Source organism: Nesoenas mayeri (assembly GCF_963082525.1).
Source record: "Nesoenas mayeri genome assembly, chromosome: 20".
NCBI classification, from domain to species: domain Eukaryota; kingdom Metazoa; phylum Chordata; class Aves; order Columbiformes; family Columbidae; genus Nesoenas; species Nesoenas mayeri.
This window is the reverse complement of record NC_137569.1, coordinates 9,259,592-9,286,085: the sequence shown is the minus strand read 5'-3', so window position 1 is coordinate 9,286,085 and position 26,494 is coordinate 9,259,592. Positions and strand designations below refer to the sequence as shown.

Sequence of the window (26,494 nt, the reverse complement as noted above, 5' to 3'; positions counted from 1 at the left end):
GTGTGATTCTGCGAATCGTTTTGTTAATGAGAGCAGGACGCGGTGCCCCGGGTAGCGCTGCCGGTGTGTTTTGTTGGGGTGCACCCTTGTGTAAAGCAGTCCGTGCTGTGTCTGGTGGGTTCTGCTGCTGCGAGTTAAATCCCAGCCGTGAGAGCTGGATGGAAATGGCGACGGTGATCGTGTTGGGGTCACCGCGGCTGCGCCGGTGTCGGTGTGAATGGAACCCACCAGAGCCACAGCTGCAGCCCTACTGCCTCGGACTGGGGAGATATTAATATATAGTTTAAGGTTAGGGAGATAAACACGCTTAATTTTTAGCGAGCAAAGGAGTGAGAAGGTTGAGTTGAATTGCGATGTGCGCTTTTCCTGAATCAGCCACCCTGCTGCTTCAGATAAGAGGCTGGAAAAAAAGGCAGTGGAGCTATTTCAGGGAGTATCTGTGGAGCGTAGGGGGCAGAGTCTTCCTGGGACATTAAGGCTTCTTTGGGGCTACTCTGCTGTCCTTGAGAGTTACCTTTATTCATTTTTAGGAGGGGTTAATAGCCTGGGTTCAGTCTTAGCTAAGAGCTGGATGTACATGGTGCTGCTTTCTAGCCGATTAGTCTGGGTTTGTACCTCCAGTTTCTGTCGGTGTCCTGGTTTTGGCTGGGATCGAGTTCATTTTCCTCCTAGTAGCCGCTATAGTTTTGGGTTTAGCATGAGAAGGATGCTGATAACACACTGCTGCAGTGGTTGTTGCCAAGCAGTGTTTATACCAAGTCAAGGACTTTTCAGCCGGGAGGCTGGAGATGCACCAGGAACTGGGGGCAGGTGACCCGGACCGACCGTAGGGATATTCTATGATATTCCATACCATACATCATCATTCTCAGTATATAAACCTGTGGAGTTGGCCGGGGGGTGGCGATCGCTGGGATGGGCTGGGCATCTGTCAGCGGGTGGTGAGTAGCTGCTTTGCGCATCACTTGTTTTGTGTATTATTATTATTATTGTTATTGTTATTATTATTATTCTCTCCTCCTTTGCTATCCTATTAAACAGTCTCACCCTTGAGTTTTTTCGGCTCACGGTGTGGGTGGGTGAGCGATGGACTGTGTAGTGTTCGGTTAAACCACAGTGACGGGGTCCGTGTTGTCACCTTTGCAAGCCGGAGCCACGCTGTGTGTCCGGGTTCCGCAGGAACCCCGAGCTGTCCCATCGAGCTGCTGTGAAATGGTTCATTTGGCTGAGTTATCTTGACTTTCGAGGTGATTTTTCTCAGGATTTGCACATGGAGTTGTAACAGCTGAATCTGCACCAGTTCTCTCCTCCTCCAGGCATGTCGGGTTTTTGCATTAGATATGTGTAAACATAATAAGTTGCAACACTCCAATATAAAAATGTGCTCTTGGCAGCTGCTGAAACTTCACTCTCAATATATTCATTCTTGTATAGATGATTCTGCCAGCAGAAGCAAAAACAACTCTGATCATTACTTATGTACTAAATGAATTGAAAGTCTCCTGAATGGCATACCGAAAATAGGTTTAAATCTCTTTTGTGTCACTGCTTAAATTCAGTTTTTAATTTTAGTACCTTAATTGGGGCTACTCCACTTTGGAGTTAATCCTACAACTGAAAAACATGTGAATGACAATGGCACATCCTGGTTACTGTTACATAGTCTCCGAGGCCATGATTTCGGGGCAGGGTGGTAGTGGTTTGTTGGACCAGATCATGATAATTACAGGAGAGACTGTTGTAATATTTGTATCTTAACTGTGATTTACTATTGCTGTACATTAAGGCCAGTCTGGTTTGCTGTGTTTATGTAGACTGCTGAAGTTCCAAACAGGCTTAGAAAGAAAACTTGTTGTTAATTGGGCAAATCAATTAATATGCATCTTTCTAGGCACAAAGGGCTTGTTGTCTAGACATGGCAGAAGTTTTTAATTGAACGTTTAATTCTAGCTTTGGATGAAACAGCAGGAAGCATGAAAGAATAGAAAAGCGAGCACTTCCCCCTGTTCATTCACCTATTTGCTTGTGTTTGTGGTGGAGTGTGGTGTGGGTTTTCGAATACTATTTTTTGTTTCTTTGTTTGCCTAAGAGAGGTTTTAGGGTTTTTTGCACTGTTGTGCGTATCTGAACAGGTTTATTTCATTTTATAGGAGGAAAATGGCCCAAGCTACCACGCCAGCAGCATCCATCCACGACGAGGACTCCTCTGAAAGCAAAATGGTGGTTACGTTCCTCATGTCAGCGCTGGAGTCCATGGTGAGTACAGGGGTTGGTCACATCAATATCTTCCACTGGGGAGGAGGAGAGGGGTGACGTTCTATCTGTACCTTATTGCACGCTGTCTCTTTGCTTGTGGAAAACCAAGCAAACGCTCTTCTTAACAGTTGTTTCTTGTCGCGATGTGGTTGTTTTAAAGCTCATTTGGTCAAATAAATAAATGGGAAGTATTTCTTGATGGCTCAGGTAGAGCGTGGGTGAAAGGTGAGTGTGTTCTGGTCTTCGTCACCTGTAATACAGAGAGAATTAATGGTCTTGAGGCTTGTGCCTTGTCCTCAGCTACTGCACCCATTCAACAACACTTGTTCAGAAAACACTTTTTTAAGTTGGCACGTCACCTGTTTGACTGTGTGGTGGGGTTTTAGGTTGATAAGTGGACATGCCTATCCTATTTCCTTAAACCTGAGGCACTGTCAAAGATTTGCTTCTTTAATATTGATTTCTTAAATGATCAACAAGAACAAAAGTTTTATTTTTAGCAGTGAAAGTTGGGATGGTTATAAGAGAATTGATTGCAAGCCTTTTTTTCCCGATGGGTATAGTTGGTTCCTGAAGGCTTTGTGTCGCTTTTTCCTCTCATGCTGCAGTTGTTGCTGTCTATAGGTTGCAGCAAAGTCTGATCGTCCGAGTTCCTGGGAGAAACCGATGTTTTGTGAGCACTCACTGATTTTCTGAGGATCTTTGCTCACTCCTTGCACTGCAGGCTCTCTGCTTCACTGCTTTGGCAGGAGTTTCTCCCAGCAGAACCCACGCAGGCAGGTGCAATCCTTCTGCTCGGGAGGGATTCACAGCCGACCGCAGCGACCTGCTGGCACCCACCCCTTTCCGACCAGGACACACGTGTGACAAGTGTGCTGAGAACCAGCAAAGCTCCCGTACATTCCACTGAGTGCCTTACTCCAACTTTCAGTATGATTATCTAGCAGGGAAGCGATAATTTCATGTGGATTGAAGTAATAAATTGGTTTAATTAAAAACAGTGCGATCTCTGAGTCTAGACAAGGCCTTAATTTCTCTAATGCATCTACAATGCTTTTCAGATTCCTGATGAAAAGCGCGCCAGATGTATAAAGTACCCTTTGCCAATGGCTGATGTTATATTGCTCGCAGTACATTCTGAAGGGAGAATGCTGGCAGCCGAAGTAATAACTGTTTTACATCATACCACATAAGTTTCTATTAACTGTACTCTTTGCTGCGGTAATAAACGCTTTATGTTTTGCTTTTTATAGTGTAAAGAACTTGCCAAGTCCAAGGCAGAAGTCGCCTGTATCGCTGTATATGAAACAGATGTGCTTGTAGTTGGAACCGAGAGAGGAAGAGCCTTTGTCAATTCTCGGAAAGATTTTCAGAAGGATTTTGTCAAATTCTGTGAGTTTCAATGTTGTATTTTTGTTTCTCAAGCTGCTTAATGTGTATTACCTAATGCTAATAACTTTGGGGAGCAAAGTTAATAATATCATGGCTACATGTTATCATTACACTGCCTGTGCCAAACCAGCCGTTTAAGAACACAAAAATGGTAGGTAACAGCAGACTTGTTTGGAGTGTTATCTCAGCTGTGGCTGGAAAGGTTCATTTTTTCTTAGATAATGTGACTTATAAGTACAATGAGAAGTATTATACTGTCCACACTCACAACACTTCCTGCATTTCCTAGTGCTCGTTCATTTTTCTTCCTCCTTTTTCCCCTCGTGAAGACACAGAAAGGGTCGTGCTGCTCCTGTCAGCTCAGGCGGTCCTGCTTCTTCAGATCACTTCAGGCCTTATGAAAGCAGATGCATATTCTTTACAATATATTTTTTTTGTCTAGCTTTCTTATATTGCTGTTGTGTAGCAGACAGAAATATGCATCTATGCCATAATGCCTTGAAATTATATCTGCATTACTTTTGTACTCCACATCTAGTGCCTTGTCGAGGGTTTAGATTGTGGGGTGACAATAAAACCGTGGCAGATGTATTGTTCACCTCTTCTTCCCCCCGTCTCCCCCTTTTGCCCCTCCCTCTCTCCCCTTCCACTCAGCACAGGTGATCGGGAGGGAAAGAAGGACAGAGAGAAGAGAGTTGGAAACATTAAAAATGTTTTACTAATGCTACTGATAAGAATAGAGAAAATAACACAAAATATACAAAACCAATCTTGAAAGTCTCAGCAACTGCAGAGCCGGCACCCGAAGTCCTGGACTGGACTCTGCAGCCAACCGGAGCTGGATTCAGTCTGTCACTGGCCTCAGTTCACAGGGATGACTCGCAAGGTCCTCTCCTAATATCGGCCATAAGCAGAAGGGAAAAAAGGGACGAGATCCTTGTGATCTCCCACTTTTATATGAAGTATTCACGTGAATGGAATGTTATACACAGTTGGTCAGTTTCTTGGTCATCTGTTTCTCTTCGCCCCTCTCACCAGATGTCCATCCATGCTTATCAATAACTTCGCATTCCATTGCTATGTTCACCAAAACATGTATCTGGTTCTCCAGGAAAATACAACTAATGTGAAGCTTTAGCTGACAGGGAAATTCACTAAAAGAGAAACTTGTTTTTTTAACAAAACCAAGATAGGCGTGTTTTTTGTTTAATTTCATGCTCATAGTAAAACAGTGGAACGTCTGTGTTTGCAAAACATGATCCACTGAGTACAGGACAGTATTTTTAGGAGTTAGGTTTCAAAGATTCAGTGACTCTTTGGAGGGAGTGTTGATGTGCTCAGTTAGGAAAGTGATCTTGATGGACACTGCTTAACAAACCGCTCCTTTACCTACCCAGGGAAAGGGAGAAAATGCAGGTCAAGAGCAGGGTGTGAGGGAAGAGCCAGTCTGGGGGGAGTTTAAAAGCAATAGCTGTAAAATGTTCTGTCTTCACTATGTTTGTTTGCCTGTCATCATCTGTCTTATGCTGTTTCTTATTGACAAGAGATACACGCACTCTGAATTGCCTTATAGTATGTTTTCCAAACTAGAAGTATTTTGTGAAATGAAATAGTCAAGACTTGCGATTGAGGTTTACAAAGTGTTAATATTCTCCATAGCCTCACCACAGGTGCAATTAGTTCTAATATTGGCAATAATAAAAGCAATGCTAGCCACAAGGCCAGATCTGCAAAGCAACTTAGGTGCCTAAAAATCTAGAGCAAAGCTTCTGAAAGTCTCCATGACATCTGCCTGTAGGTATCTAAATAGCTCTTAACTAAATTCGTCTTGCGCTGTGTTATCTTTGCAGGTGATGGTATCCAAAAAGCATGGTGTAGAAATACATGACTTCAGTATTTTTTTTAACAGAAGCTCAGTGAAGTGTGTACATCATATTGGTATAAATATAAATTTTAAGGTGCTGAAACTCTGTGATTGGCATGTCTTGCTGCTTTCTTTTGTTTTTCAAGTGGATGAAGCTATTTACATGTTTGATCCCAACTGTGTATTGTCTGTGTGCTTTCACTATAAGCAACGCTGAACAGGGTGATACTGCAGGCCTGAGAGCGTCGTGCACAGCCCTGGTGTTCAGGAGATGATAGGTGGGGGTCAAGCTACAGTAGTGTGAATATTTTTATTAACTCTGGGTTAGTTTTAGGCTTGTGCTTAAAAATGTCTTTGATTAAATCTGCTGAAACAGCCCCTGGCACTGTGCTGGTGCGTGTCCTGTGCCACTGGTCTGGACGCAGTCCTTGCGTGGTACTTGGATGCTCCAGTAATTATGTAAATAAAGCATTAATACAGTTGATTTGAACCTTACTGTTGTGATTACCTCTGATTATTTTCTGTATATCTTTCTTATCATGCCGGTAGTAATTCTGGAACAGTATCTACATGGGGTGTTTAGCTTTTTAGCTCTCAAGTGGAGTGTCTCAGATTTGGAATTGAGTACAGGCTTTATCCCCTGACCTGGACAGATGCAGCCTAACGCCTCTTCTGGATTAGTCTAATAACAGAGCTTATTAGTGGGTTTAACTGCCACTGATTGTGTATGTTTGTCTTTGTTATAGTATCTAAAGGGCAATCTTCATCATCATCTTCGTCTCTGATCATGTGCTGTGGTATTATAGTGAAAACACCATTCTCTAACTAGCTGGCATCTTTATATGTTGCTCAGAGGCTAATCCCTTGGCACCAATGCAGCTGGTTTAAAAATACCAGTTCTTTTTGATGGTGATGGGTGATGTGCTAGTGTCGAAACTGATTTCCCACAGTCATTTTCTTTGGCCCTAAACTCTTCTGTGGCCAGCTCAGACTTCTGTGGCTTTTGCTGCTCCTGAAGCCACAGAATATTTTGGAAGAGAAAGGAGTCATTAAATTGTAGACATAAATAGTAAATGAAAGAAAAACAATAGGAGCCAGGTGGAGGATTAATCCTGACAAAACACTTATGGAGGTGCATGTGTGCCATCACTAATCTGTTACCTATTTTAAATGCAAATGGAGGGCCAGATCTCTGATTGTTTTAGCTTTGGTTTTCCAGTACACTTCAAAACGGGCAAACTTTACAGAATGTGTAGCCTGAAAAAAGGGTGTTGGAGTAGTTGCTTATGAAAGCAGTGACTGTCAGGATGCTTCCCTGTTGCCAAGCCAGAGCTGGTTTACACCTCTGTAACTCTCATTCTCTTTTTTCATGCCAGATTTCCTTCCAGCTATTTGGGAACGGCTTCTGTAAAACAACCTCTGCTCATGCTTGTTCTGTTGGAGCATGTGCTGGAACAGGCTCTTCCCAGTTTCTTCTGTTGGGAACTTACTCAGCTGTGGCTCTCAGTTGTGTTTCTGAGTTTTCACCTCCGTTTTTGCAGCAGATGACTTGGAATAACTTGCACTTCTCCAAACGGCAAGACCAGGAGAGCTGGGTGGCTGCTCCTGGCCATGCTGACTGTAACCTGTCACTGTTCCCCAGCCTAATTGTGCTGGCAAACATGATATATTTACTCATACTGTGTCTGTCACTTGGGAGGTAAGACTCTGCATCTCTACTAGGAAAGGGATCCTATGAGTGTTCACTTGTCCGTTTTACGTTACGTGAGCTGGGTTGCATCATGCCTGTTCAGTGATGTGCTAATGCTAACCCAGCCAGCTCTGCCCGGGCTTAATTAGGGAACAGTTTAATAATCCTTTTTGCTTGGGAGGGTTGTGAGCATGGTGACCACTGGCTTCCTCTTGTGTATCTCCTTTCCAGGTCCGCAGCTCTCTGTGCAAGATGTGTTTCTGCATTTGTGCCCAGGCCTCTGTACGACTGCTCAGCCTCAGCACTGTTATTTCTGGGCTCCCCATCTCCCTGGGATGCTACGGAGATGTCTGAAGTGCCCTGACTGCTAAAGCTTATGAGATATCTTTGTTTATGTAATAAAAAGCTTCATATGTTCCTTGTGGAAAGCCAGGCACTGTGCTACATCCACTGACTGCCTGCAGCACTCTGCCTTCCCAGTCTCTTCAAGTATTAACTCTGTTTATTTTGCATCTGTTTCTGCCCCACCCCTAATTTTTTGGGGAGTTTTTCTGTTGTGGTTGTAACTGCTTGATAAATTAGTTGAACTGTGTTCATTCTTGGAATCTCTAAGAGCTTTTTTAAGATCTAAGATTCCATCACTTTCTATTTTGTATTTGCAGAATGTAGCTGTGAGTTACAGCATCTTCCCTTAAAGATTTAATCAGTTTATTCAGAATACGTCACGTGCTTAGAAGTTAGTTTAAAGATAACATTCCTAGCACTCACCAAACAGTTGCATTACAAGTAGTAAAGATAAAATCCAAAGCAATCATCTCCATCTTTCTTACTGTAAGAGCTGCTTTTTTTCCATTGCTGTCTGCACTTGTGCTCGCTTAGATGGCTCAGCTCACAGCCCCCTTCTGCCTGACCTTTTCTAATGCAAATAATGTCATTTTTGAGCTGTCCCATGCTGCATATTTCTCACATATTAATATGTGTTCATTAGCTGAGCTCTCCATTAATAGCCTAGATCTTTGTGAAAGTCGTGGACATAATTCTGCTGTCTTTTAGGGCTGTGATGGCCAGCCTTGGCTAGCTGTGCACTTTTGTTGGTCCCCTTTGTGAGCTCTTTCTCATGGTATTAGGGGTGAATTAATCTGTTTTTCTCAAATTTTATGTTACTGGCAGTTCCCCTTGTTTCTGCAAGTCAGTTTACCCCTTTTTTCCAAGTTCTCAAAATGAAAAGACGAATGCATTTTCAAAATTTGTTTGCATAGTTAGACACAAGTTATTTTTAAGGAGTTTTATAGGGTCACTTTCTCACTTCCTTTGCTTCCACCCCTGCCTGGCTGGCTGCACAGATGTGCCAGGAACAGAGACTCTTGCAGGTCGTGTGCCTGTCCAGGTGCCTTTTTCCAGCCCCTTTAGCCGAGCTCAGAGCTCCGTGCTATTTTTCTGGCTTTATTTCAGATTCATTAACTGGCCTCTTTTACAGCCTAATTGGAGCTATGGTGCTTGGCTTGATTGTCACAAGCCTTTCAGGTTCTGTCTCTGCCCAGCAGTTTCAGGGTATGAGCTAAAAGCTACTTTAAAAAACTCGCTAAGAAAGCCGAGTCCCGTTTCAGTGGAGAACACCCACCTTGTTCCCTCCGAGTCGCAAACCAACAGAGAATTACCGTAGGTGGCTGATCTGTTTGAAATTTGCTGGCTCCTAAATTCTCCCCTGGGTGGTTTGCTTTTCTTGTGGTTTAAGCGATCCTTTGATAATCGTAAAGTGATTTTTCTTTAATTTGAGATTATTGTCTAATTTCCTGAACTGTAACACTGGATGGCCTTAAAAAGCTCACAGGTGAACTGGGTGGATGCGTTATAAAACAAAGCAAAATGCTTTTGGTCACACGCAGTTACCTTCCCTCTTTCATTGCTCCTGGTTATTTTCAGAGGGCAATTTTCCCTAAGCACAAATGATAAAATATATGTGTTGTCGCAAAATAATTGTTGCCCTTAAGTTGCCCCTTGGAGTGTCTGCGCAGGGGTGGCATTTGTACTCTTATAATCGCTATTTGGCTTTCTCTACCTGGGGGGGATTAAAACCCACCTGATTAAAACCCTTCTGGTGTTGTGAGATGCCTTAAGTGCAATGGGACTGGCAGCTCTTCTGTTAGAGGAGCGCTGAGCTCCATCAGCTCCAGATACTCAACGTGCCTCATTTTCTCTTGTTGTTTGCATGGCACCTCACCTTCAGGTCACATTTTTGAGGAAATTCCAGTTAAGTGGATTGTTTCACTGCTTGTCAAGGGTTTTGATTGCGAGGTGACAATAAAACCCTGGCAGTTGTATTGTTAACCTCCTCCTAACCCCCTTCGGCCCCCCTCCCTCCCCACTTCCCACTCAGCACAGGCGATCGGGAGGGAAAGAAGGACAGAGAGAAGAGAGTTGGAAACATTAAAAATGTTTTACTAATGCTACTGATAAGAATAGAGAAAATAATACGAAATATACAAAACCAATCTTGAAAGTCTCAGCAACTGCAGAGCCGGCACCCAAAGTCCTGGACTGGACTCTGCAGCCAACCGGAGCTGGATTCAGTCTGTCACTGGCCTCAGTTCGCAGGGATGACTCGCAAGGTCCTCTCCTAATGTCGGCCATGAGCAAAAGGGAAAAAAGGGATGAGATCCTCGTGATCTCCCACTTTTATATGAAGTATTCACGTGAATGGAATGTTATACACAGTTGGTCAGTTTCTTGGCCACCTGTTTCTTGTCGCCCCTCTCAGCAGATGTCCATCTATGCTTATCAATAACTTCGCATTCCATTGCTATGTTCACCAAAACATGTATCTGGTTCTCCAGGAAAATACAACTAATATGAAGCTTTAGCTGACAGGCAAATTCACTAAAGGAGAAACTTGTTTTTTAACAAAACCAGGACAGTGCTAAAGCTTGATTTTTGTTGTTTGTTATTCTGTGGTGAGATGCAGACAGGGCTGGTTTTGTCTCTCGTCTGCAGCAGATGAGCTCAGCTCCGCAAAGATGCAGCTCTCCTCTTGCCTCCCCATCAGGTGCTCTGAAGACAGACCTATTTCATGACCTATTTTAGTCTGCTGCGTTCAGACCTCGCTTTAGCAGGCTTTCAGAGTGGGTGTTGTATAACACCGCTGAGCGTTTACTCCCTTCATCAATTTATACACATAACAGCATGTATTTAAGGCAGGCGGCTGTACCGTCTGCCCGAACAGAGGTCAGTGCGTAGCCATCTCATTGCTGCCGTGCAACAAGAAAAAATGGCCAAATTTAAATTTGATCCTTTCAAGTATTCTATTTTTTTTTGTTCCATCATAAAAAATTTTGTAAGAGTTGTTTTTTTTCTTTTCTTTTAACTTTAAAACAACCTATTCCTTTTGCAGTGTATCCGTTTTATAAGGATGGTGACAGCTGAGAGATTCCTTTTCCAGCCAAGGCTGGACTGTCAAACCCAGTGTGACCAGGAATTGGACTTGTGGGTCCCTTCCAATCAGGACATTCTGTGATTCTGTGAATAGCCAAAACACCTGGATATACAGAAGAGACGGGACACTCAACCATCTATGGACTCTCAGTAGAAAATGAGGATTTGATTGAGTTGGGTCACTGTAATCCTGCTGAATCCAGAAGACCTTTTGCAAAGTAACTGGACTAATCCACCGGGTCCCTTCCAATCCCTGACATTCTGTGATACTCCCAGCTGTGTAGAATGCAATTCTTTTATCATATAACCATTCTTCGCCCTTCATGAGCCATTTTCCCTGTAAATTCAGCCCCCCGATCCCTCTTGCCCACCAAGTCTTGTTGCACATCCCCTCCCAGACGGAGCCCGAATCCTGCCGGGTGCTCAGGTAATTGTGGTGAGGACTTCGGCAGAGCCTGTTTGTTGTGGAGATGTGTCATCCACATAAAAATAATGTCATAAAAAACACTAAGTGTTTTACTTAAGAAGGAACATTTTTTTGGTCTTTTTGCCTACTTTTCATTTGAATGGGAAGCGAGCGGTGTCATCATCTTGTTTTTGCTTTGCTCGTTATTTTTAGGAAGTGTGGGTACATTTTTGAGAAGCCACTGGCAATAAAGGCGTTTTCAGTGAATCAGGCTCTTGTGTGGGAAAAAAACCCACCCAAAAAGCGACATTGCGTGTAGCTGTAAATGGAACTTGATGTCTTACCCCTGAGTCTGCAGTAACACCCCATCAGCTGTCATTATATACAGGGGCTTAGTTAGAATAATATTCTACTTTAGCGTTTTTTGTGTTATGATTGCAGAGGAAGCAAAAGTTGGAGGCCTGGAGAGCTGAATGTCACGTGGATGTGGGTTTCCAGGGCACAAAGCAGGCGTGGGATCTGTAAAGGAAGGAAAAGATTCTCTTTTAAATGAAGATACAAGTTTAGGATGATAAACGTGTTTTGACTAAAAGCGTTGCTGCTTCAGCTCATTTCGCAACCCATTTGTAATCAGTTGTTCGAATTGCTGTTTGTTTTCTTGTGTTGATGTAGATTACGATCCCAGCAGCACTGGTAATGCAGATCGCAATGTTTCAACCGCGTGTGCTCACGGGCAAGTCGTGACACAGCCAGCGCTCTGATCGGTCCTGTACACACACAACACACGTCTCCCTTCTTCTTTCAAATGCAGAATATCTCTCTTGTGTTCCTCTATTCTTGCTGGTGATTCTCAGTAAAGCTTCGCAAGAACTGAGCCATAGGAAAGGCAGGCTGCCACCTGAAACAATCCCTTCTGTTTGCTTTTTAATATTGGAAGCGTTGTTATCTCCTGACTCCTTTTGCAATGAATTTTGCTCAGAGGCTGGAACAAAAGCGTAGGGCTTTATTCTTCTAGAATTGTGTGTGGCAATGGTTTGTTTGCAGCTCCTCCTATTTGGCGATAAGAGATGTGTACTTAAAATGTCTTTTGAAAGATAAAGGAGCTGGTGTGGCAAAAATCAGGTCCCTTCTCTAAAAAGTTCAGCTTAGCACATACAGCACGAACAAAGCCGGATATAACAGAACTGCTGCATAAGACATCACATATAGCAGCTGCGGGACCCTCCACACAGGCGTTTGATTTTTTCCCTTGGTCCTTTTCATGGCAGTTTTGCATTTTATTTCTATTGTATTATCCCATCCTGAGATTAATAGTGTTTTCTACCTCTTTATGCAGAAGAAAACCTGCTTGGGTGTGTGTCTCAATCCATCGCACTTATACCTCAGATGGTGATATTTACAAAGGTTGTAAGGAGGGTATAATAATCTTGGTATAAATTTAAATTGACTCATTGCTTGTGTGTGTAGATAAGTGCATTTGCTTCTAAGGCAAATCAGTTCTTACAGTTTTCTGTCAGGAATCTCCCTGAGTGTCTATAATCTAAACTGGAGGGAATAGGTACTGGGAGTTTTCATAACCTATTATTTTCTTTTTGTCTTTGCCAGGTGTTACAGAAGAGGAGAGGGCTGCAGAACAGCAGAAAACAAAGACTGGACCACCCGTGAACAGACTGACAGTGGATATTGTGGAACTGGAAGCTCTCAGAAAGTCCGTGGAGGACTTTTTCTGCTTTTGCTATGGTTGGTGCTTTAGAGTTTTCTAAATAGCTGTGCTGGTTTCCTAAGCTTTTATTCCACTTGGGAGTAAAATACTGCATGAGCTTAGCCTTCCAACTATACTGCTGTTAAGGTGATAAGTTTAATTTTAGTAAGTGATTCTGAAACATACACATATATTGGATAGTTTTCTTCTTGATGTGTTTTGTGGGATGTGATTTGAGATCATTGCAGAGCACAGCTCATTTCTAGTTTACTTTCAGGAAAGCCTCTCTATCTTGGTGGGTTCCAGCACACGTTAATGCGACCAGTCTTTGGTTTCCTGGTGGGATTTGCACTTTGCTTTCGCTCCCAGCCTCTCCAAAATAAAACATTTTATGAGGGACTCATCCTTTTGCTAACTTTACCTTAAAGCAATGTCCTTTTATTTTTTTAATAGGTAAAGCTTTAGGGAAGTCAACAGTGGTACCTGTGCCATATGAGAAGATCCAGAGGGACCAGAGCGCGGTGCTGGTGCAGGGTCTGCCCGAAGGACTTACCTTCAAACATCCAGCAAACTACGATGTGTCAACCCTGAAATGGATTTTGGAAAACAAGTCTGGGATCTCATTTATCATCAAAAGGTTATTTTTTCCCTCTTGTGCTGGTCTGTCCAATTAATTTTAATTAAATACATTGCAGCCTGTTGCTGTTAAACAGAAGAGCTCTCTCTTTAATGTTAAACTCCCAAGTAAATAATGATGTCTTTACTAAAGCTGTGGATTTTTCTTCCCCTGTTTCCACACAGGCCTTTCCTAGAGTCGAAGAAACACCTCGGTAAGTTCCTGCTTACTCAGACTAAGCAGAAACAGATCAGAATTTTAGTTTAGATAGCACTACAGGTACAAGATTTATTCAAGTGCATAAAGTGGCAAACGGTGCAGAAATTCCTAGACTGTGAGTTGTTTTGCTTATGAAACTATAACCTTTTCCTTTATGCATTTTGCCAGGAGCTACTAATTAGAGATAAAATTTGTTCTGTTGCATTCTTCAGCCTTTTACTGAATTTAAATTTAATGTGAATTGGATAGTATCCTAGGGAAAGGAGAAGTGAACTGCATTGCATTTTTAAAAGATGCCAAGACTTTACAGTGCTCCGCATTCCAGCACATGGTTGATTTGGGCATTTATAGTTCATTTTAAAAATTAATTTAATCTTCTGAAGTGGTTAGGTGTTGTAGTTCCCATGAAAGCCTCTATAAATTAAAAAATCTAAGCTAGAGTGAGTGTTTTAAAACTCCATAAAGATTCACTTCTGGCTTGGTAGAAAATCCCTTCTCCTGTTCCTTTCACGGGGTCATGTTGCTTTACTTGCAAAATTCGCACATGCGAGGGTTTGTTTTATGAAGAGGATGGGGCAATCTCTATAGGAATGAAGTCAGAAAAGTTCCACTTTCTCAGATGAACCAGCCACAGGTTGGTGCTGGGTTAGTAAAATCAGCAACGTGCTGCCTGTGCCCAGTGAGAAGAGCAGAGTGAGGGAAATTACAGAGATTCTGATAATAATATATTTCTATTGAAAATGCAAGGCAGGTTTTCAGTGTGGTAAACGACACTCTAAAAAAATAAGCTATTTGTGTCTAGCTGTGATTTAGGACTAAGCCAAATCTCTATAACTCTCCCATTTTCTTTTAGCAAAGTTTAAGTGCAAGGTTTGTTTCCCTTTGCTTCCCAAGATTCTCACTTGGCGTCATGAAAGAGAGCAGTGAAAGGCATGGTGTGGTGCACATTTCAAGTAATTTTATATGGCTGTTGCTTTAGAGATTAATAAAGCAGCTTAACAACATCTTTCCCTCAGATCTGTGAATACAGAAAATACACACATACGCTTGTAAAACGTGAACAGGGTTTCACCTCATGAAATCAATGTTACCTTTTCAATTTGTATTTAAGGTAAAAGGCATACAGGAAATTCAAAGTTTGTCTTTTAACTTTCAGGAGTTCATATGACAGATCCTTCACATTCAATTATACCTCCAGGTGGAAGGTGAATCTAAAATAATGTCTTTTTTGTTGTTGTTATTGTCTATGTATTTTCATATACATAATCCTTCCCTAATGTGCTTTTCTGTCCAGCTGACCTTTGGATAACTTTTGCTTGCCTGGGATTATAGAAAGCATAAAGCTAAAGTTTCCATTTCAACCATTATTTATGGGGAAACTGTTACAAATTAAACTTCTGGTTGAAGCGGTAAAGGTCGAGGGCTGCCTTGGTTGCGGTGACCATGAGATGGTGGAGTTCAGGATCTCATGTGGCAGGAGCAGGATAATAAGCAGAATTGCAACCCTGGACTTCAGCAGGGCAAACTTTGGCCTTTTCAGGCAATTGCTGGGAGAAATCCCATGGGCAAGGCTGCTTGAGGGTAAAAGGGCCCAAGATAGCTGGTTAGTGTTCAGGGACTGTTTCTACCGGGCACAAGATCAGAGCATCCCGATGCGTAGGAAGTCAAGGAAGGGAGCCAGGAGACCTGCGTGGTTAAACAGGAACTGCTGGGTATGCTCAAGTGGAAGAGGAGAGTTTATAGATCATGACAGGAGGGGCTGGCCACTTGGGGAGAATATAAGGCTGTTGTCAGAGGGTGTAGGGAGGCAACCAGCAGCGTAGGGGAAAGGGACCTGGGGGTCCTGGTGGACAGCAGGGTGACCATGAGCCAGCACTGGGCCCTTGTGGCCAGGAAGGTGAATGGCATCCTGGGGTGGGTTAGAAGAGGGTGGTCAGTAGATCCAGAGAGGTTCTCCTGCCCCTCTGCTCTGCCCTGGGGAGACCACACCTGGAATATTGTGTCCAGTTCTGGGCCCCTCAGTTCCAGCAGGACAGGGAACTGCTGGAGAGAGTCCAGCGCAGCCACCAAGATGCTGCAGGGAGTGGAGCATCTCCCGTGTGAGGAAAGGCTGAGGGAGCTGGGGCTCTGGAGCTGGACAAGAGGACACTGAGGGGGGACTCATTCCTGGGGATCAATATGGAAAGGGGCAGTGTCAGGAGGATGGAGCCAGGCTCTTCTGGTGACAACCAGTGACAGGACAATGGGTACAAAGTGGAACACAGGAGGTTCCACGTAAATTTGAGAAGAAACTTGTTCCCGGTGAGGGTGGCAGAGCCTGGCCCAGGCTGCCCACGGGGGTTGTGGAGTCTCCTTCTGTGCAGACATTCCAACCCGCCTGGACACCTTCCTGTGTAACCTCATCTGGGTGTTCCTGCTCCATGGGGGGATTGCACTGGATGAGCTTTCCAGGTCCCTTCAACCCCTGACACTCTGGGATTCTGCATGATTCTGTGAATTTCAAAAAATCGTTCTGTTGTTTTTCTTCTTTGAACTTTGAACAGATATGATGTTGCTTCCTTCCCCCTCCTCCATTAAAAAAACCAGCTTGTTTGTTTGTTAGTAAATGAAGTGGCTATATCTGGAATAAATCAAAAATTGCTTAATGTGAAAACAAGCGATCAGTTTTTCCTGCTCCTGAGTTTGCTTCTTATTAAAGGGTAAACACGCTTTGAATATTGTGTATGTCCCAAAAATACAGTGATAGGAGATTCCTGGCAATTCCCTTGAGATAAATCAGATGAACCAATATGGAGGGTTTCACTTTTGTGTTCCTACTTGGAAAAAAAATACTGGGAGATTGATTTTATTTGACAACCTGTAAAGCTCGAGGAACTTTGCAGAAATGTGATATTTGGGTTTGCCAGTGTGTTCTTTTGTCAATGTGCTCGCTTTGTTTATTTTTGTAGTTGTCCTATTAAAGTGAAAACGGAACCCAAAGAGGATTCTGGTAGGTTCCAATTTTTGCTCTTACTTGCAAAGCAACGGCCAATTTCTGTTCAGAAGGCTGAATTTAAGCAAAGATGGGAAAAAACACATGCTTTGTGAGAAGGAAAAGCTGCTTTCCTCAAAATTGTCTGTTTTCAGTTGGAGTTTTTATCAAGTATTGAACCTTAGCCGTATGTTTCCATTTCTAGGAGGAGGAGATTTGTAAAATGTTGTAGACTAAAATGATTTATCTTTGTAAACAGTTTTAAGTGGAGAAGAAGAAAACCCTCAGGTTTTTATTTTGTCCTAGTTCGAGATCACTCGGTGTATTTCTTAACGTTACTAAAATATTGAAAAAGTCGGGATGTCCATTTTCCAGCTAAAATGGAAATAAATAATAAACAGCAAAATGTGTTATTTCTGATTAAAGAAGTGCCCGAGCACGGTAGGACAGCAGGTAGGACACCATTTGGGATTGCAGCAGCGTGTGCTTTGAGGTAAAGAAGTGAATAATCCCATTAAAGCCAGCGAGGGGACGGGTGTGCTTGGAGATAAACCGGTGACTTTCCCTTCTCTTGGGGTGCGCTACATTGCTCAGCGTTCTGTGTAGGAATTCAGGTTTTGTATTTAGTCCCGTTTTGTTCTTTCCTTTGGTTCTTCGTGCTTCACGACTTTAAACCTGCGGTTTGAGAGCCCTTTGTGGTTCACGCTTGACTTGACGTACATGAAGAGTTAACCTGAGTGTTTTGTCCAGTCAGTCCCAGGCTCTTTGCAGTGCTGCTCTCTAGGCATTTTAAGTCATTCTCCTTTTGTTTTGAAACATTTTAGGGAATGCCGTGAAGGCCTATGCAGACTGTATCTGAACTTGGCTGTACAGATGAGCGAGCAGGAATAGGCCTGCAAGTACTATCAGCACAAGTAGTGATAAAACATTTGGCTTTTTGCCTCTTGTAGTGGGCAATAAGGAGGATTTATTCACTTATTTATTTTTTTATTCTTCAGATTGTCTGGTTTCAGGGCGTCTAGTTCGTAGAGAAGCATTTAATCCTGAATCCCTTCTGAGGGTGACCAACCTGCCATGTCAGAAACCAGCAGGTTGCTTTGTTACTAATGGTTAAGCTCAATGATTAAGTGTCTCAGCACCTGAAAAGCTTTTTCTTCTTTTAAATAGAGATGAGCTAGGATCTCGGTGGATGTTTGGGGTTGCTTTTAACAATCTGGTTATTATTAATTTCTATATTCAATTCCTTTGTTTCTACAGGACTTTCTTTGGAAATGGCAACAGTGGTGGTGAAGGAGGAATCAGATGATCCTGACTACTATCAATATACTATTCCAGGTAATGATACCAACTTTCATGTGTGTTTATCTCATGAAAGGGTGAATTGCTTAAGTGTTGTTCTCTCTATGCCTCTCTTTTTGCTTATTTTGGTCATTAAACATGCCATTACTTGGCTCTGTTAGGTTACATTTCCATGCTGGCTATCATTTAAGTTATTCTGAGGAATACCAAAAGAGCTCAAGTGCAACTTCAGCATATACATATGTGTGTGTGGGGGCTGGAGGAGAAATTCATGGGGTCTTTTGAACTGCTTGGGGTTTTTTCTGAGGATCAGGTGTGCAGACTCTGATTCCAGTGATTTCTTTAAACAGGAAATAAACCACAATAACGATGCTGCCCAGAGCGCTGCTTGGATCTCTTCTTTAGTTTAAATTTCAATAACTTTCATAGTGTATCAATCACTTTTCTTGAATGGAATGACCACTGTGTGTCTAAATAGTATCGAAAGGCTTTTGTATATAGACAAAACATAACACCATGTGTGAGGTCCATGACTTGGACTCTGTGCATGTGTTAATGTGTCTCTCAGTTGCCTTGCCTCATCTCTATGTATCCAGTTAATACCGCGTGTCAACCTCAACTAGGAGTGGAAAAAACAAATCGTTCTTTCTGTAGGTTGAAATGAACAGTAACTAAGAAGTTGTGACTATTAATGGCAATGTAAAATAACTAGAACCCTGTATTTATCATTTCAGCCAGTTTGCATTTGTCGTTAGGTTGATTGAGCAATGCAAAGGAACACAGGTGAGCTGTGTGTTCAACAACGAAGTGCAGAACAGCACAGCCTTTCATTTGGTAATATTAGGGATTATCGAGATAACATGTTTAGACACACAGATGCTTGTGAATGTGCTTTACAGCACAGCAAAGTGTTGCCACTTGAGATCAGAATTGGAAAGGTGAATTCTCTAGTGTTAGGATTATCTTTTTTTCATTATTTGTACATTGCCTAGCTGCAGGGGACATGGGGGTTTACAGGCTCGATATAATGTAGTAAAAATAGGTACTTTCTTGGAGACAACCTAATCATGTTCCTTCCAAAGCCAAGCGCTGTCATCTTCTTGCTTTTCAGCCCCTTGCGGCTTTTCATTTCATGCATAAAAACAATGTGAGTATGTAATCCAGTGCCCTTTGAAGAGAGTGTGCATTGAAACTGCTTCCTTACAAAATAGTAACCCATTTTTCTGAGCTGAAAAATCCCATTTATACGATATGCTTCCATGGTGAAGTCCAAGCAACGTGAATTTGGAGGCTGGAATTTCTGTCGGCTTTTACAGAACTCTAAATTTGAATCTTCTGAGTGGTGAAGAGCAATGTGTATCTCATTCAGACAAAACATCATTCAATGAATAACTTCCCTGTTGCCCCCTCCCAGTGTAATCCTCCAACCTTGCATTTAAAATGAGAGACAACTGAGTATATTGGTAGAAGCTATGGAGTCCTGTGGCTTAAAAGAGATTTTACTATTCCAAGTCGTGCCGCCTTCCCTGGAGTGAAGCAGCTTCTTCAAGTTGCTACTGCTCAGATTTGAGCCAAAGGTTGTACAAAGTACAAATTCACAGAATCACAGAATTCCAGAATGTCAGCGGTTGGAGGGCCCTGGAATGCTCATCCAGTGCAATCCCCCCATGGAGCAGGAACACCCAGATGAGGTTACACAGGAAGGTGTCCAGGCAGGTTGGAATGTCTGCACAGAAGGAGACTCCACAACCCCCCTGGGCAGCCTGGGCCAGGCTCTGCCACCCTCACCGGGAACAGGTTTCTTCTCATATTTAAGTGGAACCTCCTGTGTTCCAGTTTGCACCCATTACCCCTTGTCCTGTCCCTGGTTGTCACCAGAAGAGCCTGGCTCCATCCTCCTGACACTGCCCCTTTCCATATTGATCCCCAGGAATGAGTCCCCCCTCAGTGTCCTCTTGTCCAGCTCCAGAGCCCCAGCTCCCTCAGCCTTTCCTCACACGGGAGATGCTCCACTCCCTGCAGCATCTTGGTGGCTGCGCTGGACTCTCTCCAGCAGTTCCCTGTCCTGCTGGAACTGAGGGGCCACAACTGGACACAAATTCAAGAGGAATTTAGGGGTTTGTGTGTGCATGAAGGTGCTGTGCAGAGAAGGAAACCTTAGAAAAGTCCCGTTATCCTGAGGAACGGCACAAGCCTGCGCAAGAATTGCTACAGAATAAAGAAAATTGCTAGGGTCGTGGTGCTTACTAAAATACCCTCCAGCAAAAGCTGGGCTTATCGATTTATGCGAAGAAACAACTTAACTGTTAGAGAGCAGCAATCTGCTTGGGGCTTCCTGGAGAACATGATTTACTGATGACATTTCACGGTTACTGTTGTTCTCTGAGTGTTTCCTCTCACCAGTCTGCACTGCTGACCAGAGCGCTCTGTGCCTCGGTGGCACGCGAAATGCTCCCATTAATCAAACAAGGGGAAAATTACACCTGTAGGTGGATGTTCTTCTAATCTTTTATTATCTGATAGTCGGCTGCAGCATTTGGATGTCACCATGAGTTAATACTGAATTACTAAATTTAGCGATGGTGTAGCAGTACTCAGGAAGAAGACTGAGAAATAGGGACTTTAGCCATCTAAAACTTCATGTGGGTGTTTTGAGAGTATTAGGGGTGATTTTCCATCAGCGGGCACTAGAAGTGCGGCAGTGGGTAGTTTTTTTCCAGTGTCCTGGACAAATGTGAAGGTCAGTGCAGTGTTAAATGCTTTGGGTGACACCAAAGACATCCTGTTCTGGAAGAAAGGTCCAGATTTTGATGGTGGACTCAATAAGGAAAAGAACTGAGCGGAGATCTGCAGGACTGAGTAAAACACACTGGAGCATTTCAGCTATCACAGTTAGTATTTCTGTATATGCTTTATCTATAAGTACCAGTTATTATGGCTCTTCTTAAAACGCTGTTTCTTAGTTTAGTGGTTGGAATGTGGTTTAGTCCTTGTACTCTCAGGTTGAACATATTCCTGTGCTCTGCGAATGATTCTTTTTGCACGGCTGGTGTGGAGGGACCAGCATTTAATCCAGCCCGAGCTCCGCACCAGCTGGGGATGTGCAAGGCCTGCGCCTAAAGCCAAGTAGCACTTCCCGTGTTGTGCACTGTGTTAACACAGCATCTCTGTGCCCATAAATCCTCTGAGCTTCAATATGAGCCTCCCTGCAGACAGGAGAATGTGTCACTGATACATAAATGTATTGGATCGTGACAGACACACGTCTTGGCTTCTTACTAGAAGGCTGCCCACAAGAGCCAGGCTACCTTAAGGGCTTTTCACGGAAAAAAAATGAGTTCAAAACACCACCAATGTCAACAACTCTGAATCAATTAACAGAATAGAATTGAGAGCTCTACTTACTTGTTTTTTCCCAATTTACAAAGACTTTTCTTAATGTATTCCTGCTTATTTTGGGAGACATACCATCTTCAGGGAAGAGCAAGGCTTTTAGAAACAAAACCCACGCAGAACTGAGTAATTCGCTGACAAAGGACCAAACATTTGCTGGCAGAGGTGTGTTATCCTGTGAATTGTGTGGATGCAAGTCTTGAGTTACCATTGACACCTTGAAATTAAAACCGAGAGAACTGGAAGCGGAAGGAAAAGGCTGTAAACAATGTGTCCTGGGAATTGGCTGCTCCGACTTATAAACCACTGACATGTTTTCTGTGTCACTGGTCACCGGGTGGTTGAACAGTGCTGACAGTTTTGGGATTTCAGGAAATGCTAGAGGGAGGCGTTTCAAATATAGGATATTCATCCAAAACCAAATGAGTTTGAAAATGTTCTCTGCCCCAAACGGGAATGTAAACTGTGCTGCTTTTATTCTCACCCTGGAGCATTGAAAGTCATCAGCATCTTTCCATGTGTCTCCAACAACAAAATATGTCTTCTTTGGGGATCTCTCGCAATACTCAAAGTAACATCCATTTTAATGGGGCTAAAACTGTAAAGCTAGCCCGGCAGTACTCTAACAAACATAATGTGACACTCAGCATGGAGATTCTATCTTAAACCAAGAAATTCCAGAGAATATATTGAAGAAAACAAGAAAGCACGATGTTGTGCCTCCTGAAGCACTCGGAGATTACCCTGGTGGTTGCATATTCATGTTGCTGCCATCTGCGGCGTGAAAGAAAGACCCCAAAAAAGTGAGCATCACCGACGGTGCAAATCCAGGAGATGGTAAATCTGATGCTTCTGCCCAGTGGCGCAGATTTGGAGTGTGGTGTCAGGTCATAATCCATTAGGAACCGAGAGATTTGAAGCTGGTGTAAGAAATAGCTGTTACTGGAGGGAATGGCAGCTGCTCCTCGTTTTAAAGGAATTGTTAGAAGGTTGAAAATGACATATTTCTAACAGGCATTTGAGAAGTTTGTGATTTATGGCAATAGCCATGTTTTATGCAGGTTTCACCTCAGTGCAGGATCCCAGTCCAGATCCATGATTTAGGTGCTGGTTGGTACTTATCTGCTCACAAAGGACCAAGTTGTACTTGAAGTGTTGTAGAATCCTACAAATCTTACCGTACTGCAAGGTTTTGCTTCTAATGCCTGTGGTTTTAGTAATTAAATCTCCCACGTTTGTGACTGTCCCTCCTCTGCTATACCTGCTGCAGTAGAATTCAATTCTTACCTCTTGAGTTTTCTTCTTTTTTCATTTTTCTGATTTCCTCCTACTTTGATTTCTAAATGGAACTTTTTTTTGATCTTGTTACCACCATAATTGGTTTTGGCTTCTCTTAGTAATGTGATCTGGGTGTATCTGCCTGTTTTGTGCATGAATGTATGAAAGTGGAGAAGTATCTGCTTTTGTTAATATTTCCTGGTGGTAGAACTTTCAAAATTCTTTTAAATTTAATTTTCTAGGCTTTACTAAATTAAGCTACTGGAATATATAGGTTTACACTTTTTAATTTCTGAAATATTTTTTTGATAGTGTTTTTTCCTCTGTCAAAGCCACAAGTTTCATAAAATAATCTGTGTGGGTCACCTGAAAAAGAAGTGATGGGTTTACTACATGTACGGTGGTTTTCACTGACATTAAAGCTGGGGGAAATCACATTCTGTGATTCTGTGATTGAGTTTGCTGTGCTTAATCCCAAGGGCTGTAAGCCTAGGAAGTGTATTTTTTAACTAAAGAAATCTTTCTTCGAGTTTCAATGCATCCAAGACTTCTCATTTTTCCTTTTTCATTTGTGTCACAGCATATATTTGGCAGGAAGATAATGCAATATAGAGACTATTGTGGGATATGTAGAGAAGGAGACTCCACAACCTGGACCCTTTTGACCAGGAAGGCCAATGGTACCTGGGGTGGGTTAGAAGGGGGTGTCAGTAGGTCAGAGAGGTTCTCCTGCCCCTCTGCTCTGCCCTGGGGAGACCACACCTGAAGGATGGAGCCAGGCTCTTCTCGGTGACAACCAGTGACAGGACAAGGGGCAATGGGTGCAAACTGGAACACAAAAGGTTCCACTTAAATATGAGAAGAACCTTCTTCCCGGTGAGGGTGTCAGAGCCTGGCCCAGGCTGCCCAGGGGGGTTGTGGAGTCTCCTTCTGTGCAGACATTCCAACCCGCCTGGACACCTTCCTGTGTAACCTCATCTGGGTGTTCCTGCTCCATGGGGGATTGCACTGGATGAGCTTTCCAGGTCCCTTCCAGTGCCTGACATTATGGGATTCTGTGTAATTCTGTGAATTTCAAAAAATCGTTCTGTTGTTTTTCTTCTTTGAATTTTCTGATGCTCTCAGTAAAGGTTCCAGGTGATCAGTTGATGTGATGGTTATTTTTATGACCATACTTCATGTTCACATCTGCTAAAAACCATTACCTTATTTTCTTTTGCTGTGCTTTGCATTTTCTGGTTATCTACCCAGCACCCACTCTGAATTAGATTGAAATATCATACCATGTTTTCCGTGAACTAAATGATATATTTGACATAACTTGAATATATAGATAAGGTGTCTCAGTAGATATTGTTGAATCTCTGCTATACGTGACATCATGGGAAGAGCCTTTGAAATGGAGATTCCTTCCAACTTGCTCCCCAAGTGATATTTTACTCCCAGCTTCCAGAGATCGGGAAGAAGATACTCTTCAAAATACACAAGTGCAGCATCACTCTGCCACAGTAATTAAAATATATTCCTTCATGCACTGCTGCTTAGTTTGGAAAAAAAATTCCAATATAATTAGCTTCACTTTATTTTACTTTACTACAGTTAAATGCAAATTACTCTTTCTCCCACTGTGTATTGATAGGGTAATTCTATTTATTACGTTGGTGCAGACTGCCCCAACAAAAGCATTGTGATCATGAATTTCCCTCTCATTTTTCACTGTTGACCTTGCAGCCTGTTACGGAGATCATTATAGTGCAACAACTATGGATCTGTATAAATGGTAAAGAAATACATCATCTGTAGGGGCGCACAGCCTTTGTTTGTATTTCCAATAGTCCTTGATAACAAAGGGGAAAATATTTATGATTGTATTAATCCTGTTAAGCCAAGAATAAGGAATTTCTTACTGTCATTAGCACCAACTCTGTGCTGCTGCACACACAATTTAACAAGTATAATCCCCACCTCCTTACCCTTGTCTACAGAATTGCTTAAAGGCTTATGGTAAAATATCTTTGTTTCTGGTTTTGTATCATGCTGTGAATGCAAAACATTTCAGTGAGCTGGGGAACTTCTTTGACAAGTGTTTGTTTAAATACAAAATCACAGAGTGTTTGGTTAAACATGTTTTCTCTGTCCGTCACTCAGCATTCCTGCTTTTCCCCCTTCAGATCCCTCCCAACGCGCCTCCTCAGAAACCAGTGAGGATCCCGAGGTCGAGGTCACCATCGAAGGTTAGTTCTCCGGTCCATTGATTTCAAGCTGTTGGGTATTTTGATGTCCAAAATCTGGTTTACAATGCCTGCGTTACTTGGCACTGGATAACCAGGATTATGTGCCAGTGTTGGCTGCAGTTTGGATGGTGCCCTGCTTGGTAAACATACCTAGTCCATCAGTTTTACGTTGGTCTGAAACAAGTTTTAGCACTCTGAGTGTTTCAAGATCAAACTTAGGTGCTGTGTTTCAGCAGAGGGACACTTCCAACTAGATAAAAAAATACAATCTGTGCCCGCACAATTTATTTCCTGATTCGTTTTGCTCTTGTGTAGTCATTTTATGATCATGAGAAGCCCGGTTGTGTTTCAGAACACAATATTATTTTCCTTAGGAGATACAGAAGGAGATTTGCTTTTGGCTGTCTTGTGCCTTGTGCTGCTCTCTTGAGCAAATTGCTGATACACGGGCCAGCAGGTTTCTAAAGTTACTCACATAAGTAACTAGTAGCAAAATTTGATGCCCTGATGAAGCACAGCTCAATACTTGCATTAGAGCTTTGGAATTCAAAGCAGTTCCAATGTTACACATGCCTTCTCTGGACTTTACAACAGTGATATTTTTGTTTCTTTAAGATGATGACGATGACTACTCACCCCCTAACAAGAGAGCGAAGAGCACCGAGTCACCTAGTGAAGCTGCCAGTACTGGGAGAAGAAAAGCGAGAGAGTTCAATTTTGGTAAGAAAACATTATTTTGTGTCTGCTCAGTTTTATAAAAAGTTATTAGACGTTTATACACTGCTGGAGTGAGAGGCGCCAATGCAGGTGTTCATTTAAGAGCCCGGGGTTCTTTGTAGATGTATCGCAGCAGTATGACCATCATCGCAGGCTACCTCTGTTTCTCATTATTCAAAGTGACCCTCTAAATAGACACTGAAGTACTTTAATAGAATAAAAATAAGTTTAGATTTTTGTCAGCTGATTTCATGGACAAGATAAGACTGAATTTACTAGTGCGCTGAATTACGGCAAACCCGAGGTCAAGGAGCCTGTCTCTCTTGATACTGCTGTGAACAATGTAGATGGCTGAGGGAGGCATGTTTGAGAAGATAACCAAATGACTGTTGCGCTGAATAGCTTGCTTTGATCCCTCTGGACACACAAAAAGTTGGGTCTTTGTGGCAGTGCTTTTTCATGATACCTGACATGGAGTTCTCACTGCAGAAATACATCTACACCCGGTGGTTGTTCTGGTTAAAGGATTCGTCCCATGTGATTTATTGCAGCCCCATACTTCTCCTTTATTTCTTGTTTTGGTTTGGTTTCTAGATGGATAACCTATGAATCTGTAATTCTATAAGGTTCTGCGGTCAGGAATATGTCCTTTGGCACAGTGTTTGAAATTTTATTAGAGATGCTGGGATGTGAGGTCAATTGAAAAAGCCCCATGGAACCTCTTCTGACATCTGTTTTGTGTGAAATGCTATTTCACGCTAATTTCGGCGAAAAATAACAAAACACTGTAGAGATCTCCCTTTTCAAAAGATTATTAATACTAATAGGGAGTTCCAGATGTAGCATTAGTTTTGGTTGGGTCAGGAGAATATAATGGCAACATTAGTAGAGGAGAAGATTGAGCATTTAATACTGCAGAAGCTTTTGCTAGAATATATTCCCTTAGTAGAAAGGAATATGTAAACTTGACAGGCCAGCAGTGTTTGAAGGGACTAAACAGGGGTTTAATTACACATGAAGAAGAAAGG

At 42.6% G+C, this 26,494-nt stretch overlaps 1 protein-coding gene across 1 annotated transcript in view; it reads left to right on the top strand.

Annotated features, from left to right (window-relative positions):
- GTF2I (general transcription factor IIi) overlaps positions 1 to 26,494 on the top strand; it is a gene marked incomplete at its 3' end in the record, with an annotated part of 58,251 nt that overhangs the window by 4,144 nt on the left and 27,613 nt on the right. The window contains exons 2-11 of the mRNA XM_080357039.1: positions 2,151 to 2,256; positions 3,510 to 3,648; positions 12,643 to 12,777; positions 13,193 to 13,376; positions 13,541 to 13,569; positions 14,731 to 14,779; positions 16,523 to 16,563; positions 17,803 to 17,880; positions 24,687 to 24,749; positions 25,365 to 25,469. Coding sequence (XP_080213165.1) covers positions 2,158 to 2,256; positions 3,510 to 3,648; positions 12,643 to 12,777; positions 13,193 to 13,376; positions 13,541 to 13,569; positions 14,731 to 14,779; positions 16,523 to 16,563; positions 17,803 to 17,880; positions 24,687 to 24,749; positions 25,365 to 25,469 — 922 coding nt within the window. The 5' untranslated portion in view covers positions 2,151 to 2,157. The remainder of the gene's footprint in view (positions 1 to 2,150; positions 2,257 to 3,509; positions 3,649 to 12,642; positions 12,778 to 13,192; positions 13,377 to 13,540; positions 13,570 to 14,730; positions 14,780 to 16,522; positions 16,564 to 17,802; positions 17,881 to 24,686; positions 24,750 to 25,364; positions 25,470 to 26,494) is intronic.